This window comes from Salmo trutta, chromosome 37 (genome assembly GCF_901001165.1).
Source record: "Salmo trutta chromosome 37, fSalTru1.1, whole genome shotgun sequence".
Classification (NCBI taxonomy): Eukaryota; Metazoa; Chordata; class Actinopteri; order Salmoniformes; family Salmonidae; genus Salmo; species Salmo trutta.
Genome location: NC_042993.1, coordinates 9,333,445 through 9,352,824, shown reverse-complemented (window position 1 = coordinate 9,352,824; position 19,380 = coordinate 9,333,445). Strand labels below are relative to the sequence as shown.

General features: G+C 43.0%; 3 protein-coding genes across 3 annotated transcripts; 1 reads left to right on the top strand and 2 right to left on the bottom strand.

Moving 5' to 3' along the window:
- Window positions 1–128: 128 nt before the first annotated feature.
- On the bottom strand, window positions 129–4,201 carry LOC115177384 (inhibitor of growth protein 4). The gene is made up of 8 exons (XM_029738109.1): window positions 4,142–4,201; window positions 3,764–3,835; window positions 3,064–3,230; window positions 2,854–2,968; window positions 1,923–2,037; window positions 1,672–1,816; window positions 1,472–1,533; window positions 129–512 (listed from the first exon to the last, which is right to left on the bottom strand). The coding sequence occupies exons 1-8, from the start codon at window positions 4,176–4,178 to the stop codon at window positions 473–475; spliced, it is 753 nt and encodes a 250-aa protein (XP_029593969.1). The 5' UTR covers window positions 4,179–4,201; the 3' UTR covers window positions 129–472.
- A 220-nt stretch (window positions 4,202–4,421) lies between these two features.
- LOC115176421 (probable 28S rRNA (cytosine(4447)-C(5))-methyltransferase) lies at window positions 4,422–11,656 on the bottom strand. Its single transcript, XM_029736463.1, has 16 exons — window positions 11,535–11,656; window positions 10,675–10,802; window positions 10,466–10,508; window positions 10,283–10,350; window positions 9,877–10,130; window positions 9,529–9,721; window positions 9,177–9,376; window positions 8,951–9,040; window positions 8,672–8,759; window positions 8,359–8,499; window positions 6,471–6,610; window positions 6,264–6,353; window positions 6,030–6,152; window positions 5,734–5,831; window positions 5,489–5,625; window positions 4,422–5,378 (listed from the first exon to the last, which is right to left on the bottom strand). The coding sequence occupies exons 2-16, from the start codon at window positions 10,778–10,780 to the stop codon at window positions 4,912–4,914; spliced, it is 2,238 nt and encodes a 745-aa protein (XP_029592323.1). The 5' UTR covers window positions 10,781–10,802; window positions 11,535–11,656; the 3' UTR covers window positions 4,422–4,911.
- Window positions 11,657–15,480: 3,824 nt separating this feature from the next.
- On the top strand, window positions 15,481–18,040 carry LOC115177226 (histone H1.5-like). The gene is made up of 3 exons (XM_029737818.1): window positions 15,481–16,047; window positions 16,665–16,957; window positions 17,202–18,040. The coding sequence occupies exons 1-3, from the start codon at window positions 15,756–15,758 to the stop codon at window positions 17,754–17,756; spliced, it is 1,140 nt and encodes a 379-aa protein (XP_029593678.1). The 5' UTR covers window positions 15,481–15,755; the 3' UTR covers window positions 17,757–18,040.
- Window positions 18,041–19,380: the final 1,340 nt, after the last annotated feature.

Below are 19,380 nucleotides of genomic sequence, written 5' to 3'. Positions count from 1 at the left end.
CACACAATATAATTGAAAATTATGTAACAAACTTGAAAGCACAACAGTTCTCGATGGTCCAACACAGCATCCATTACAATACGTCAATCCACTTCACTCCAGTCAATTACATGTAGTCACACACATAGTACAGTATTATGGACACTAACTGTCAAATTTTAGTGTTTATTGTTCAGTTACAAAAAAATAGAAACATTAAAAAAAAACACACAAAGCAACTCTCGTACCTATCAACTCTCATAACCTTTGAAACAATTTTAAATACATCTGTAACCACATATCTCCTTCACACTGCATTAAACCAAGACAGAAAAATCAAGTAAACAAAAAAATAAAGCACCAATTGTTCTATGCTAGAAGACCAATAAACAATGTAATACTATCCTGGGGACAGAAACTGTCATGTTACTTTCTCTTCACTACTAACGTAGTATCCTGACTCTACAATCGGTTGCCCCTCTACCTTAGGGGCTTACTTTCTCTTTCTGTCTTGAGAGCAGCGTGGACAATACCTGCAGTTAGAAAAAAGGAAATACTCAGTTGTAAACCTTAAAATCCCATCATTATTTCCGTTATGCAAGATACACACTCACCGGCCAGTTTATCAGGTACACCACCCTGTTTATAAAAATGGATCGCTCCTACAGACAGTGAGTCACATGGCCGTGGCTTGCTATATAAAACAGGCATTCAGTTACTGTTTGATTGAATGTTAAAATTGGCAAAACGAGTGACCTAAGCAATTTTGAGTGTGGTATGATCGTCAATTGCCAGGCGTGTCGGATCCAATATCTCAGAAACGGCTGCCCTCCTGAGCTTTTCACGCACGACAGTGTCTACGGTTTACCGAGAACGATGTGACAAACAAAATACATCCAGTCAGCAGCAGTCCTGTGAGCAAAAACTGTAAGCGTTGATGAGAGGTCGAAGGAGAAGGGCAAGAATCGTACAAGCTGACAGGCGGGCCCGCAAACAGACAAATAACGGTGCAGTGCAACAGTGCTGTGCAGAACGGCATCTAGGAATGCACAACTTATCGATCCTTGTCACGAATGGGCTATTACAGCAGACAACCACACCGGGTTCCACTCCTATCAGCTAAAAACAAGAAGAGTGGCTTCAGTGGGCACGCGATCACCAACACCGGACGATTGAGGAGTGGAAAAACATCACCTGGTCCTGTTGGATCATGCTGATGGCAGAGTCAGGATTTAGTATAAGCAGCGTAAGTCCATGGACCCATCCTGCCTGGTGTCAACTGCGTACCGCTGTCCAATCTGCAGCAACTGCGTGATGCCATTGCGTCAGCATGGACAAACATCCCTGTGGAATGTTTCTGACTTGTAGAATACATGCCCCAAAGAATTCAGGCTGTTCTAGAGGCAAAGGGTGGTCTGACCCTGTACTAGAAGTGTGTATCTAATAAACTGGCCAGTGAGGTTAGTCTGTGTAGGTTGGCTGATTCCCTCACCATTTCCCTCTTGGTTTCGTCGTCAGGCCCACGCAGGCAAAGTGGAACCATTCGATGGAACACTGCAAAAACAATCAACACAGGGGTTTGATGAAGTCTGTACACACTGTAGCTTTCAAGAACCAGGATCAACACAACAATTTTGGTCAGGTCAGTGCACACACTGGGGGAACTCCGGGGAGGTTTCTGGGGAAACTCACGTCTGTGTTGTCACAGCCAATCATCTCTCCATAGGACACCTGGTGACACAGGCAGTAGGTGGGCTCATTGGGGTCCACTGGCATGTCCAGCACGTCAGAGGGATGCACGTTCCCAAAATTAGCAGCTGGAGCAGTGAACTCCCCCCTGACAATGAGAGAGAGTTGTGGGTGAGTACACACACACAATTAAGGCCAATGAAGGAGATTGTCTTCAAGGAAGGAAATGATAGAGTGCACAATAACAAACGTACGGCTGGAGAAGTTTGACTTTCTTCTGTGCACTCTTCGGACTGCCATCTTCATCGGAGCTCTTCACTTTAGACCGAGTTTTAGCCACCTTCTTCTCTTTCAGCCCCCTGGACTCACCTGAAATATCAAAACATAGCTTTAAATATACAGTGAGCTCCAAAAGTATTGGGTAAGTGACATTTTTAATTATACAATGACTATGGGGTTAAAGTACAGACGGTCAGCTTTCATTTGAGGGTATTTTTGTCCATATCGGGTGAATCGTTTAGAAATTACAACACATTTTGTACATAGCCACCCCCATTTTAGGGGACCAAAAGCTGTGGAACAAGTTCACTTATGTGTATTAAAATAGTAAAACGTTTAGTAATTGGTCCCATATTCCTAGCACACAAAGATTACATCAAGCTTGTGACTGTACAAATCTGTTGGATGTATTTGTTTTGGTTGTTTCAGAATATTTTGTGCCTAATAGAAATTAATGGTAATTAATGCATTGTCATTTTGGAGTCACTTTTAATGTAAATAAAAAATATGTTTCTAAACACTCTACATTAAGGTCAATGCTACCATGATTACAGATAGTCCTGAATTGTGAATAATGATTAGTGAGAAAGTTAGACGCACAAATATACCACCAAGACATGCTAACCTTTCACCATTACAATAACAGGGGGGTGTATGATATTTATGCCTCTTTCACTCTTTATTCACGATTCATTCAGGACTATCCGTAATCATGGTAGCATCCACATGAATGTAGAGTGTTTAGAAACATATTCTTATTTACAATGAAAGTGACTACAAAATGACAATACATTTACCATAATTTTTTCTCGGAATGATTTGATATTTTAAAGTGTGCCAAGATGCTACTAGGCAAACACACATGAGAAACAGACCCGAACGTACACACACACTTTAAATACGTACTTTTCTTTCCCTTACTGGAGGTGGAATCATAGTCTGTGCTCTCTATCTGCTTCTCCTTCAGGTCGGCCTCAAAGCGGGCCAGGTCTGTGTCCAGTCTCCGGATGTGCTTGTCCACCTAGGGAACAACCACTGCACTTTAGGATTCATTTGACTGACCCACAAAAGCTCCAATACAAAGGCAGCACAGCGCTCCAGAGTACTACTACTGACCATCTCATAAGTCTGCATGGCCAGTTGCACTTTGTCATCCCCAAACTCCTTGCTTTTGCTGTACGATTGCTGGATCTGCCTCAGAATAGTAAGCTTCTGTTCAGACGAGAGGGTCCTGGCGTTGGATGTGTAATCCTTTGCCAGGGAGTCTATCTGCCCCTTTAGATCTGAGAGAAAGACAGATGGGTTGGGTGAGAAGTTTGGATAAGCAATTTTATTGATGCCACTGGTCTGAGAATATCAGCCTTATGTGATGTGTGTTACTGTGTCACTTGCTTCCACATAACATGTATTTTATTTATGAAGTATGTGTATCTCGGGCTTTTACAAGTATGAATGGATCTAAGAAATCCCATGGCTGTGCCCCTCAAAAGCTCAACAAAGTACTGCTATGTAAAGACGCCGCACATAATTCTAGTGCAGCTTTTGGTCTATATGACCTGACGATGTTTGAAGATTAGCAGATCATTGAATGGTAAATTGTTGAGGACCATGGACGTGAATGTTCTTTAGCCCTGGTAATCTGGTTGTTATGGAGGCTAGACAGATTTCATTTGCATAAATTCATCATGGGCAATTCAAATGCACAACTTGTGGGTGGGATGACTGCTACTTTATTATGCATTGTAAACATGGTTCACACATACTCTGCAGAATAGTGAATTGGTCGGTAACAGTTGTAGTTAATGTTATTTCTCACCCTCAGTACGTTGATCCAAGTCCCTCATCAAATTGAAGTTCCTCTGCAGTTCAAATGGCAGGTTCTCTATGCCTGTGATGAGAAATGACCAATCATTAACAACTTTTGACTAATAGTCACTAAAAAATACAAACTATTGGTATAACAAATGTATCTTCAATTTGTGATGTTTCTCTAGCTAGGCTACTGCCTAGCAGGCAAAACGACCGTTGGTGTGGCTTAGCTAGGTAGCTATTAGCGGCCTAATTCTCCAAATAAAGCATTCCTTCTTGCAATGCATTGACTAAACATGCAGAGAAATTCAAATTGATAGCTGAACTATCGAAAACATTTGCAGATTCTTCTCTGTACATTTTTTAAATAATAGAAAATTCTCACTATCCAAATAGTGTTCCAAATACATTCCCGCCGCCATCTTGGAAAATGTAAACAACACAACTTCCGGCGAGGACGAGGTGTTCTTTGGTTTGATCCGAAATCAAATCTAAGTACCGGTATTTTATTATCAATCGATAATGCATAGGGATATTGTATTTGCACTGTGTTAGAGACTGAATGTAATTGATTAAACATACTGTTTATGAAATCTAATAACATATTTGATGTCATACACAGCCAACAATACTGCAGTAATATAAAAACCAACACAAGATGGGGGTATATGGAAAACAATCTGAAACATTTTATTGTCTCAAGGATTAGTCTTTACAATACATATCAATTTCACCAAAATACACAAAATGAAATTAAACCAAACATATAACATCGCAAGGAAGGAATAAAATGTGAAGTTGTGATGTTTAACGAGAGTTGAAGTAAGAACGTTGCCCTCGACCACAGATCTAGGATCATATTACCATATTCCTAACCTACAACCAATCATCCACAAGGGCCATGAAAAATGTATGATCCAGTATCTGTGTGGTTAGGGACATCATCTACCTACTCCAAAGGGGGCTGAGGCTCAGGGCCCTCGATGGAGGGTCTGCTGCAGTGATTTTCAGTCTGGAGGGAGGCAATATTTATCTTAACATGCTCTGCTCAACTCTTGTGAAAATTACTGATCTGTCATGACAATTAAACCTCTCTGACTAGCGACAACTGCAAAATAATTACAGTCTTCATTTTCATAAACATTTTATACATGTTCATTGTCCAACCTCTTTTTTCAGCAGCTTCTTCAACTTATTGAATTTGTTCTTCCCCATTCTCTTCTTGCTCTGCATGGGGGATTTCCTCTGTTTATCGCCCTTTTTCTCAAACTTGCTCCCTTCCTTTGACTCTTTGGTCGTCTCCCCTGCTGTTTTGACTGTGTTGGACTTCTTGAGCTCTCCGTCCACGTTCACAGTCCCACCATCCATCTTAGCGATCTTTGCCTTTTTCGGCCCGGTTGGTTTCTCACCCTTTTTCAAGGTGCTTGGGTTTGTTGTTTCCTTGGCGATGCCTTTGGCTGGCTTCCCGTTGGCTGTGGTCTTCTGTGACACAGCTGGCTTGCCAGGGACTGGCTTCTGCTTCTTGGACTTGTTCTTAGACCCTGCTTTAGATGGCCCGTCCTCATCAGAGGAATCAGCTGTAACCTCTACTGCCTCAGATGGCTCGGTTTCCTCTTCTCCGTCTGGAATAGTGACAATAACAGGATGTTAGTTTTATATAACACAAGTGGTGTTTCCACGACACTGGACAAAGCATTGTGGTTTATTAGATCCAAGATGACATCTACTTTACCTTTGTCAACTGCTGTGGTTGGGACCGTGTTGGAGAACTTTTTCAGCTTGGCCACAAAGAAACCGTCCATGTTGTGGGAATGAGGATAGAACCGGCGTGAGAGTTTCAGAGAGGGATGGAATCGTCTCTCTTTGAATCTAAATGGAGGAAATATATTTGTTCATATTGCACGAGAAAATGGTTAGGTGTTACGGGTAAATATCTGGATGAATGTGAATAATGTGGTGTTCTTATAACCCCTTTACCTGGTGAAACCTTCTTTGCCAAAGTCCAGTCCAGTCTGGACGAGTTTGACGTTTCTTTTCTTGAGAGCATAGTCCACTACCCACTCGTTCTCCTCCACCTGGTGATGAAGTCAATAACATCATTTCAGCTATTGTACTCCAAATCAATTTAACCATCAGACATTTTGTACATGCACAAACAACAACAAAAAGTATACGATAAAGTGAATTGCAATGATTTATTGTAATTCACTTTAAGTAAAGCCCCACAATTTAGATTGTGTTTATTTGTCATCAGTGTGACACTGTGTACCCACCATGATAGAGCATGTGCAGTACACCAGATAGCCTCCAGAGGGAGACTCAGCGTTGACCGAGTCGATGGCCGCCAGGATGAGCTCCTTCTGCAGGTGGGCCAACCGCAGGATGTCAGACTCGTCCTGAGAGACAGGATGTATGATTAGGAAGACATGAACAAGAAGTTGTCATTAAAGGCCAGTGTCTACTGTAAATCTAAAGGCCCGTGTAGTGTATAATAGGTTTTTTCTCACTTTACTGGTCTTCACAGCAGGGTCTTTGGAGATTACTCCTGTGCCTGAGCAGGGAGCATCAAGCAGCACTCTGTCAAACCCACCCATTACCTGCAAATATAGTAACCAACAGGTTAACATACCATCAATCGGTGTAACATACATACTTATATTGTGTCATATAGTACATGTATAAACTGCATGTAGAGCAAGAACCTCTCTCATTACCTTAGGGAACTGCCTCCCGTCGTAGTTACAGATCATTGAGTTGGTGACTCCCAGACGGTGGATGTTGCCCACCACACTCTTCAGTCTGTCAGCACTGGCATCATTGGCCACAATCACACCTGTGTTCCTCATCAACTGGGCTGTGGGACACACACATATACACAATAAAAAAGTAATCAAATAAAAAGACAAGTCTTGCCTGTCAAGCCCCTAGATCAGGGGTTCTTCATCTTTTTCAGGATCGGGCCCAAATGAGAAATTAAGTGTTTTCGTGGGACCGAACCACATGAAAACATGCCCCCTTTTGAGGGTCCTAAGCAAGATATGGTTGGGGGGCTCCCCCACCTCGCAGGCAAAACATTTTAGTTTCAAAGTTAATTTCCTGCAATTCTACACACTTTGCCATGACTTATGCCATTTTAATGATATCTGAGTGAGAGTGACTAACAAAATCAATGGTCAGTATTCGGCCATGATTAGATAGCTGGCTAGACTAACTTACCAATCTAAAAAGTGTTTGCTGACATGGCTAATTAAGTAACTGTCAGTAGCTAGGTTTCCATCCAATTGTCAACAGATTTTCATGCAAATATTCTAAAATCTGCATAAAGAAAGTATGCACATTTTCCCACAAGTGGTGTGTTTTCAATAAACTGACTTGCGTGATGACGTAGTGCACACAAAATGTACTTTTTCACTTAACTTTTCATGTACCAAATAAATATCTCAAGTTTTCATCACCTTTTCAACTCTGCTGATGGTTTTGTCACAAAAACTGTTGCGTTACACAGAAGATGTGCTACTCTGGTCTTGGTACGTGCCCTCTCAGATGCTGTGCGGGTAGGCTAGTCTACATGAGTTTTCTGGATGAGAGCGAGAATATTTTTTATTTGTCAAGTGGCAGTCATGCATCGATCATCATGTCACCAGAACAAGACCCTTGATATTTATTGGAGAGGAGCATCAAGCTCATCACCGTGCACTTTCACCACCCTGTGAAGTTCACCACCGTGCACTTTCACCACCCTGTGAAGTTCACCACCGTGCACTTTCACCACCCTGTGAAGTTCACCACCGTGCACTTTCACCACCCTGTGAAGTTCACCACCGTGCACTTTCACCACCCTGTGAAGTTCACCACCGTGCACTTTCACCACCCTGTGAAGTTCACCACCGTGCACTTTCACCACCCTGTGAAGTTCACCACCGTGCACTTTCACCACCCTGTGAAGTTCACCACCGTGCACTTTCACCACCCTGTGAAGTTCACCACCGTGCACTTTCACCACCCTGTGAAGTTCACCACCGTGCACTTTCACCACCCTGTGAAGTTCACCACCGTGCACTTTCACCACCCTGTGAAGTTCACCACCGTGCACTTTCACCACCCTGTGAAGTTCACCACCGTGCACTTTCACCACCCTGTGAAGTTCATCACCGTGCACTTTCACCACCCTGTGAAGTTCATCACCGTGCACTTTCACCACCCTGTGAAGTTCATCAGAACTTATTTCATCTGTAGCCTAATAAATTGCATAGTTTCCCGAGTCACGTTTTCACCGCTATTTCTCGCATAATTAATTTTACAGACAAAAAGATCCCACCAATGTCGACCGAACAAATGATGTCGGCATTTACAGTAATATATTTATATACATCATGACTTTACTCGCATAAAAAGTGTGGATGGAAACGTGGTTATTGACTGACATAGCAAGAGAAAAACAGCTGCTGCACAACCAAATGTCAAAATTATGTTTTCTTCTATTCTAACTCCCATGTTGCAACACAAGAAAGGCTGCCTTTGATTGTTAGGCTAATTGTAGAGACCAACAGCAGTAAACAGTATTGTGATCATTGTCATTCAACTCTCATTTTACATCCTCACCCATATAGGTGGTCTTTCCCCCGGGAGCTGAGCTCATGTCGAGCACAGTCTCCCCCTCCTGGGGGGAGAGAGCCATGACAGGCAGGAAGCTGGAGGCTCCCTGCAGCATGTAGTGACCAGCTAGGTACTCTGGGGTCGCACCTGGGAACAAGAAAACACAACTAGGGTATACACTCATCAATTCGGGTATACACTCATCAATTCATGTATACTTACTCATAACACACAGAAAGCAGGATAACAGTAGTAAATAGAGAATTAACATTCTAATCTTTCATACAACTATAAAAGGTTAAAGGGTGCTAGTACTGACCTATGGGTACTGAGGAGTCAAAGATGACCAGGCCCACTTTAGACCACTTCCCCAGAGGATCCAGATTCACCCCTCTGTTGATCAGGGCCTGGGACAAACAACAGACATGTCACTCAGTCAGTCTGGCAGAGGAACAGGTATTACTAACAGCATCCAATGATCCTTTGGTCAATTCCAAATTGACCCTTAGTCTTAATCCTTTCAGACATACAAATGCCTAGGGGGTAGGAGTGGATTTGGGGCACCTTTATTTGATCCAAGTTGAAAGAGATTTGTTACCTGAGCCAAGTCCCTCCTCCTTGTCTTCAGTGTATTGGTGCGAATGGTGACAGGTCGCTGAATTTCATTGGCCTCCAGGAAATCAATCAGCTACAAAGCACATAAAACGAGGGAAGCCTTAGTTCAGCATGATGACAAAACCGTTACAACAAAACGTAACCTTCCATAGATTCCTGTTCATTTTGTGTTTCTATGACATTTGGGAGAACAAAGCAATGACACATACCTCTGACACTGGGAAGATATCCAGCAGTTTGTCAATGAGGAAATTGTTGTAGCTGTAGTAAGTGGAAAGATCCTTTTTGAGGAGAGAGAGGTACTCTGTTCTCTCTTTCCCCTCCTCCCTCTTGGTAGCAAAGTGAGAGAGAACGTCCACGTTGTCCTTTATTCTCTGGTGGATGGTCTGCAGGTCTACAAGCAAAACGCCTGCAATCAGAGGAGAGAGAAACTCACTACAGACGGAGTCCACAGGCAATGATAAAGAACATGTAGCAATGTGTAAACTGGCATAACAAAAAGCAGAACTGTAAAATCTAAAAATAAAATAAAAAAAGTACAAATTTAAGCTCTAAACTCACCCTCTTTTGCTATCTCCTCTGCTCCAGGAAGTACAAATTTGTCCATCTCATCTATATTAGCCTGTACCGTGTCATCTTCATCCATGTCTTCATCTCCACTCTTCCCCTTATCATCATCATCATCATCACTCTCCTGGCCCATGGCTTCCTGCAGCTTCTTCTGCTTCCTGGCAGCTCGCTCGATGGGGAGCAGCTGAACGAGGGATGAAAAGAGGAGTAAGGAACAGATGATTCAACAGACAGATTCAGCACCTTGCTAAAGAACAGTAAGAACTTTCAAGAACGAACATTGTTCTGCTATTTAGAACATGTCCTGGACACATAAATTCAGTGAATAATTCCACATACCTCCTCTCCATCACCGTCTACTTCCCCCTCTCCTTCACTGCTGTCCTCCAATGCACCGTAGTCATCAACCAGGTCATCATCATCACCATCTCCCTCAATTAGCAGTTTTTTCCCTTTATTGTTCTCCCCTCCCTCTTGTCCCTCGTCCTCTTCCTGCTCCCATTCGCTGTCACTGTCGTCCTCGTTATCTGATTGGCCGACCTCACGCTTCCTCTTTGCTGGCTTCAGCCATTCACTGTTTTCATCTGTGAATCCTTGAGAACAGGGGAAACAAACCAATTAAATCCCCATAGACATTCATGGCTATTATATTGAGAACACAGTAAATGGATGGGGCTGTCTGACTCTGGATCCACATGGACTGGGTGACTTACCCCCCAATGCTTACAAATTAACAGTAATTTACCTTTTTTTGGCTCCTCCTTCTCAATGGTTTCCTTGGGCTTTTTGGTCACTTGAGCTCGCTTCCCAGCTCTACAAAACAGCACCATCATCATCATCATCATCATCTTCAGCAAAAGCGTGACACATTACATAGTGGTTTAAAAAAGGGATTGACGACGTAACATCCAAAAGATTACAAACTGACCTTTTCCTGGACCTGCTTGACAGTCGTTTCGGTGCCGTATCCTCTGCAAATGACAAGCATAGTTAGTGAGCATCAACCTCTAAAGCTTCATGTCTCATTCCCAGTCATGCATCTTTGCTTTAGTGCCACTGTACTCCCAGCAAGTGAAGGAATACTGAGCATGTCTTCAGCTCTTTAGAAGCTGTATGTTATAATAGCATTCCTCTCACCATCCGTTAAGAACTTGGCCAGCTCAGTCTCTGCTCCTTTCTGCTTCCTAGACTTCCGCCCAGGCCCCTTCTTCACATAAGTGGTGGGATCCAACTTCCTGCCCATGACTGACACCTACACAAGTAGTCTGGAGAGAAGATATAGCTCATGATCATGTAGGATTTACACACAAAGGCATAGGATCAGAATAGGATGAAAGTAGTCACTAACTATGCACTGATGGCAGCTCTGAAAGATGGTAGCTAGCTATATTCTCAGTAACATGTTGCTCCGAATCTGTTCCAAGAATGTTGCAAATAACAAAATTATAAATAACGACAAATCAGCTTAACTTGAAGTGTTTACTGAAAATGCACCTGAGAACATATCATCTCTTAACTCTGACCAGCACCGATGTGGAGAATTAAAAAGCAATGTGAAATAGAAAAAAGTAGACGTCTCTAGCATCACGGTGTAATATGTAACGTTAGTTATTATAATACGTGGAGCGTCCTTTTCATATGCCAAGTCGGCATTCTCGTCATAAGAATGTTAGGTAGCTATCTAGCTAACTAGTTGACAACTGCTAATCGTTAGTACACATTTCCACGCATGCTAACGTTATCCATCAATGGTAGCAAGTATGATGATGGGCTGCTAATTAGCTAACGACACATTGACTTCTGTTAATAAAAACAGACGAGTTGCATTCTAGAGACAACCGAACTTTCATCTCATGAGGTTGCTATGAGCGGTAAAGAATGTTAGTTGGAATTTGATATCACATACGCAGTGCAAGTCCGTCACCATGACTTGTTCATTCACTTGTGTATGGCACAAACAATCACGGCATTTCTCTTTACAACTCTCAAAAACTCACCTTGCAATAGTTAAAGTATTATGTATTTATTCGATCCTTGATTCAAGTTAACAGATCAAATTTAGGCACATGTGTTTTTTTTCTAGCACACGTTGATTCCCGGAAGAAACAACAATGCGTTTCCGGCGCATGTGATATACGAAGGCAAAATGCTCATCTTTACAGAGGGAGCACAGAGTTTTAAAACTCTGGAAGTAGGTTGGAAGTATTCTGTCTCTTTTATATACTAACTGAAAATAAACGTTACTCATTTCGTTTCGTGTAGACCTACGTGAAAATGTTTCAGTTGGATGCGTTGTCCCAATGAATAATATGTTATTTCCCTGAGGCATAAACAATCAGAGAGAATAATCAACCTTTTTCGATTATATACTAAACAAAAATATAAACGCAACATGTAAAGTGTTGGTCCCATTTTTCATGAGCTGATGGAAAACGCTGCACACTGCTGCTCATGCTCCCAGGTGATGGTTATTTATAACAACGTTTCGACCCTTAGGTCTTCATCAGGCATCCATATCCCAGGTGGGGGTGGAAGGTCATATATATACACATATGGGGTAGTACTCAGTGACATCACTTCCTAAAACAGATGGTAAAAAATGTATAACATAGGTTCACAATATTAACATTCAATGTATCAAAATATGTGATCAATATTTACAGTAATATAGATACACATACAATATTAAATTAGGCTAAAAAATGTAGAATAATTTGAACATTTTGAAACTGAAATAAAAGATCCCAGAAATGTTCCATATGCACAAAAATACAAACAGTGTAGCTATTCCCTCCGCAAGGCGATCAAGCAAGCTAAGCCTCAGTACAGAGACAAAGTGGAGTCGCAATTCAACGGCTCAGACACGAGAGGTATGTGGCAGGGTCTACAGTCAATCACGGACTACAAAAGAAAAATCAGCCCCGTCGCGGACCAGGATGTCTTGCTCCCAGACAGACTAAACAACTTTTTTTTGCTCGCTTTGAGGACAATACAGTGCCACTGACACGGCCCGCTACCAAAACCTGCGGGCTCTCCTTCACTGCAGCCAACGTGAGTAAAACATTTAAACATGTTAACCCTCGCAAGGCTGCAGGCCCAGACGGCATCCCCGGCCGCGTCCTCAGAGCATGCGCAGACCAGCTGGCTGGTGTGTTTACAGACATATTCAATCAATCCTTATCCCAGTCTGCTGTCCCCACATGCTTCAAGAGGGCCACCATTGTTCCTGTTCCCAAAAAAGCTAAGGTAACTGAGCTAAATGACTACCGCCCTGTAGCACTCACTTCTGTCATCATGAAGTGCTTTGAGAGACTAGTCAAGGACCATATCACTTCCACCCTACCTGACACCCTAGACCCACTCCAATTTGCTTACCGACCCAATAGGTCCACAGACGACACAATCGCCATCGCACTGCACACTGCCCTAACCCATCTGGACAAGAGGAATACCTATGTAAGAATGCTGTTCATCGATTACAGCTCAGCATTTAACACCATAGTACCCTCCAAACTCGTCATTAAGCTTGAGACCCTGGGTCTCGACCCCGCCCGGTGCAACTGGGTTCTGGACTTCCTGATTGGCCGCCCCCAGGTGGTGAGGGTAGGTAACAACATCTCCACTCCGCTGATCCTCAACACTGGGGCCCCACAAGGGTGCGTTCTCAGCCCTCTCCTGTGCTCCCTGTTCACCCATGACTGCGTGGCCATGCACGCCTCCAACTCAATCATCAAGTTTTCAGACGACACTACAGTGGTAGGCTTGATTACCAACAACGACGAGACGGCCTACAGGGAGGAGGTGAGGGCCCTCGGAGTGTGGTGTCAGGAAAATGACCTCACACTCAATGTCAACAAAACAAAAGAGATGATCGTGGACTTCAGGAAACAGCAGAGGGAGCAGCCCCCTTTCTACATTGACGGGACAGTCATGGAGAGGGTGGAGAGTTTTAAGTTCCTCGGCGTACACATCACGGACAAACTGAAATGGTCCACCCACACAGACAGCGTGGTGAAGAAGGCGCAGCAGCGCCTCTTCAACCTCAGGAGGCTGAAGAAATTTGGCTTGTCACCATAAACACTCACAAACTTTTACAGATGCACAATCGAGAGCATCCTGTCAGGCTGTATCACCGCCTGGTACGGCAGCTGCTCCTCCCGTAACCGGAAGGCTCTCCAGAGGGTAGTGAGGTCTGCACAACACATCACCGGGTGCAAACTACCTGCCCTCCAGGACACCTACACCACCCGATGTCACAGGAAGGCCAAAAAGATCATCAAGGATAACAACCACCCGAGCCACTGCCTGTTCACCCCACCTATCATCCAGAAGGCGGGGTCAGTACAGGTGCATCAAAGCTGGGACCGAGAGACTGAAAAACAGCTTCTATCTCAAGGCCATCAGACTGTTAAACAGCCATCACTAACACTGAGTGGCTGCTGCCAACATACTGACTCAACTCAAGCCACTTTAATAATGGGAAAATTGATGTAATCAATTTATCACTAGCCACTTCATATTATATAATGTTTACATAACCTACATTACTCATTTCATATGTATATACTGTACGCTATACCATCTACTGCATCTTGCCATCTTGATGTAATTAAATGTATCACTAGCCACTTTAAACAATGCCACTTTATATAATGTTTTCATAACCTACATTACTCATCTCATATGTATATACTGTACCATCTACTGCATCTTGCCTATGCCGTTCGGCCATCACTCATTCATATATTTTTATGTACATATTCGTATTCATTCCTTTACACTTGTGTGTACAAGGTAGTTGTTGTGGAATTGTTAGGTTATTACTTGTTAGATATTACTGCATGGTCGGAACTAGAAGCACAAGCATTTCGCTACACTTGCATTAACACCTGCTAACCATGTGTATGTGACAAATATATTTGATTTGATTTGAAATGTTGTGCATAAATTGATTTACATCCCTGTTAGTGAGCATTTCTACTTTGCCACGATAATCCATCCACCTGACAGGTGTGGCATATCAAGAAGCTGATTAAATAGCATGATCATTACACAGGTGCACCTTGTGCTGGGGACAATAAAAGGCCACTGAAATGTGCAGTTTTGTCACATAACACAATGCCATAGATGACTCAAGTTGAGGGAGTGTGCAATTGGCATGCTGACTGCAGGAATGTCAACCAGAGCTGTTGCCAGAGAATTTCATGTTAATTGCTCTATCATAAGCCAGGTCCATAGTGGTTTTAGAGAATCAGAATGTCCAACCGGCCTCACAACCGCAGACCACGCGTAACCAGGCCAACCCCGGACCTTCATATCTGGCTTCTTCACCTGCGGGATGGTCTGAGACCAGCCACCCGGACAGCTGATCAAAGTGGGTTTGCACAACCGAGGAATTTCTGCACAAACTGTCAGAAAACGTCTCAGGGAAGCTCATCTGCGTGCTCGTAGTCCTGCAGTTCGGCATCGTAACCAACTTCAGTGGGCGAATACTCACCTTCAATGGCCACTGATGCATATCTGTATTCCCAGTTACGTGAAATCCATAGATTAGGGCCTAATGATTTTATTTCAATTGACTGATTTCCATACATGAACTGTAAATACAATATTTTAAAACTGTTGCATGTTGCGTTTATATTTTTGTTCCGTGTTCAAGGGAGCGAAAATAAATGTAGAAAAACGAATGTCTCTCAAAATATAAAATGTAAATGATTCAAATGATTCAAGTGTGAATTAACAGTTACAAAGAACAACAAATACCAACCAAGCACCACACAACCACGCACCACACAACTCCGACTTTATTGGGGAGACGTTTCGTTCTCCTTCAACGACACTCACAGACGGTAGTTTTATTATAGGGAAATAAACGCCGGCAACCGGTACACGCACACAACTAAGCTTTGCTTGCAGTAAGTAGCTAGCTCAAACAGACAGTGTATGTTGGTTGCTGGCTTGTTGATTTTCGTGCTTCTGGTGACCCGACCAGCGTTCAATATAATTATCGAACGACCGTTTAAAAACATATTTTTTTGTTTCGAACGACCGTTTGAAAACTGATATTGTTGTTTTTTGTAAATTGATAACAAAACGTTGTCATCATTTCGATCGCTAACGTACCCCACTTTCCCAACTCTGTTTAACCAAATATAGTAACGTTAGCTAGCTATCTTTACTTCATGTGATTTGCTCGACCACAACTTGTAATCAACGATATGCCTAGAAACGCCCGCAAAAAGGAAGATGTCAAACGAGAGAGAAAAGGGAAAGTTAACATACAATCAAAGGGAACAGTTACAGTAATCAACGGAGGACAAGAGAAAGTTAAACGTAAACGGCCAGTAAAACCACCGGTCAAGTCGAGCGTGAAGCAGCAAACGAAGCCAGTTAAAACCCCAGGTGGTCGGGGCCTTGGGAAAGCAGGGGCTAGGCGTTTAGGTCAGCTATTGAAGCGTGCAATCCAAGAGAAGAAGAATGTTACAGGAAACGAAAAAGTGCCTTTGCCAAGTGAGTGATCTAGTTAACTAATTTCTATAGCTTGTTCAATATTTGCTTGCTCATCATATTGTAGCAAAGTCGGGGCGGTTGCCCCCATTCCCAGGTAGCACAAACCCACAGAGTTTCTGTCTTTAACAAGCCTCTGGCCCGGTGTGGGCTAGAGGTGGATGCTAAACGTTACCTGTGAACCGGGGCCAGGATGGCATCTGTCAACTCCTAGCTGTTACACGAAGAGATCGGAACATTTTGACGAGGTCACTTGGTTTTGGGTCAAGGTTGCTACACTACCCCCATCCTTCAGAGAGCACATTCTTGTGCTTCACTACAGTTCCTTGTGGCGCCTGCACTCTTGATGACTGTCACCAGGGGATATCTCACTTCTAACATCAATGCAGCAAAGTCAGGGGGTAGTCACAAATTGGTCTTGAACCATGACCGTCAACCCAACACATCTGGTGCGCCAAGACATCCAAAGCTCTTGACCAGGTCGCTAGGTGTTGGGTTAAGGTCACTACAATATCTTCATGATTTAAAAAAAGTAATTTTGAAGTATGTGATGTTTATGTCAATTAAAATATTGAATAACTAATGAGTGTATCCCCATCTTCATCTCGATCTGTATCCAGCGACCCCAGTTCGCCTGTTCAAGTACCAGGCAGAGGCTGCATCTGCACCCAAAACCAACGATGCAAGGCGTGTGGCTACCCGGGTGTCCCAGCTCATCCTTCGGGTAGTCTCCCAGTGCAAGCACTGGGGTGGCATCTCCATGGTGGACCTCAAGCATGCCCTGGCTGCTGGTGGCTATGATGTCACCAAGAACAACACCCGTGTGAACTTAGCTGTGAAAGGCCTGGTGAGGAAGGAGACACTGGTGCAGACTACTGGAGTTGGTGCATCTGGGTCATTTAAACTCAACAAGGTAACGGTTTGAGTAATACATTTTTGTCCATGGTGGTTTTTGTTTTAGCTCTTTGGCAGTTTGATTTTTCCACTGGCTCATTTCAGCTGAGTAGGAAGCAAATTGCACCATGGTGCATAATTCATTGTTAAAAAAAGGTGCTCAAGTTGTCATTGTCATGCTCATTGTCAAACCACAACCAGTTATTTGGGAATTTTGAATTATGCAGATGTTTCTCTCTCATCTCCTTTTCTAAAAACTACAGAAACTGACGTATGAGAAGAGAGTTAAGACAAGAGCCATGAGAGACCGTGCAGCAGCCGAGAGGGCCAAGCAGAGAGACTGTGCAGCAGCTCAGAGGACCAAGCAGAGAGACCGTGCAGCAGCTCAGAGGACCAAGCAGAAAGACCGTGCAGCAGCTCAGAGGACCAAGCAGAAAGACCGTGCAGCAGCTCAGAGGACCAAGCAGAAAAAAGGAATTTTGAAGCCAGCAGCAGAGAAAGGAAAGGCCTTGAAACCAACAGGAAAACACCAGAAACCAGTAGCAAAAGCTGTGAAACCAGCAGGAAAAACTCTGAAACCAGGAGCAAAAACAACTAGAAAAGCAGTGAAACCACTAGGAAAAAGTCAAAGGGAAATAGGAGATAGACCAAAACAAGTAGGCAAAAGCCACAAACCAGCAGGACAAGCATCAAAATCACCAGCCAAGGTCCAAAAAACAGGCTACAAAGCCCCTAAACCTGCAGGAAAGTCATTGAAAGCAGCCAATCAGAAAACCCTCAAAATGGTTGTAACCCCCAAAACAAAGCCACGGATATAGCGTCCTGGGGTTACTAAAAGACGTGCTTCCTTGTGGAAATGGACTGAGTATGGACTAAAAGAGTAATATGTCAGTAGTAGATTTGTCAAATTACCTTAGCCTTACAACAATATGATTGACAAAATATAACATTGTATTGGTTTTTATTACATTGTTACTCACAAATGACATGTACACTACCGTTCAAAGGTTTGGGGTCACATAGAAATGGCCTTGTTTAAAAAACAACAATTTTGTCCATTAAAATAACATAAAATTGATCAGAAATGCAGTGTAGACATTGTTAATGTTGTAAATGACTATTGTAGCTGGAAACCGGCAGATTTTTTTAATGGAATATCTACATAGGCGTACAGAGGCCCATTATCATCAACCATCACTCCTGTGTTCCAATGGCACGTTGTGTTAGCTAATCCAAGTTCATCATTTTAAAAGGCTAATTGATCATTAGAAACCCTTTTGCAATTATGTTAGCACAGCTGAAAACAGTTCTGATTTAAAGAAGCAATAAAACTGGCCTTTAGACTAGTTGAGTATCTGGAGCATCAGCATTTGGGGGTTCGATTACAGGCTCAAAATGGCCAGAAACAAAGACCTTTCTTCTGAAACTTGTCAGTCTATTCATGTTCTGAGAAATGAAGGCTATTTCCATGCGAGAAATTGCCAAGAAACTGAAGATCTCATACAACGCTGTGTACTAATCCCTTCACAGAACAGCACAAACTGTCTCTAACCAGAATAGAAAGAGTGTGAGGTCCCGGTGCACAACTGAGCAAGAGGATAAGTACATTAGTGTCTAGTTTGAGAAACAGATGTCTCAAGTCCACAACTGGCAGCTTCATTAAATAGTACACACAAAACACCAGTCTCAACATCAACAGTGAAGAGGCAACTCCGGGATGCTGGCCTTCTAGGCAGAGTTCCTCTGTCCAGTGTCTGTGTTCTTTTGCCCATCTTTTCTTTTTATTGGCCAGTCTGAGATATGGCTTTTTCTTTGCAACTCTGCCTAGAAGGCCAGAATCCCGGAGTCGCCTCTTCACTGTTGACGTTGAGACTGGTGTTTTGCGTGTACTATTTAATGAACCTGTCAGTTGAGGACTTGTGAGGCATCTGTTTCTCAAACTAAACACCAATGTTCTTGTCCTCTTGCTCAGTTGTGCACCGGGGCCCCCCACTCTTTCTATTCTGGTTAGAGCCAGTTTGCGCTGTTCCTTGAAGGGAGTAGTACACAGCGTTGTATGAGATCTTCAGTTTCTTGGCAATTTCTCGTATGGAATAGCCTTCATTTCTCAGAAGAATAGACTGACGAGTTTCAGAAGAAAGTTCTTTGTTTCTGGCCATTTTGAGCCTGTAATCGAACCCACAAATGCTGATGCTCCAGATCCTCAACTAGTCAAAAGGCCAGTTTTATTGCTTCTTTAAATCAGAACAGTTTTCAGCTGTGCTAACATAGTTGCAAAAGGGTTTTCTAATGATAAATTAGCCTTTTAAAACAAACTTGGATTAGCTAACACAATGTGCCATTGGAACACGAGTTATGGTTGCTGATAATGGGCCTCTGTACACCTATGTAGATATTCCATAAAATATCTGCCGTTTCCAGCTACAATAGTCATTTACAACA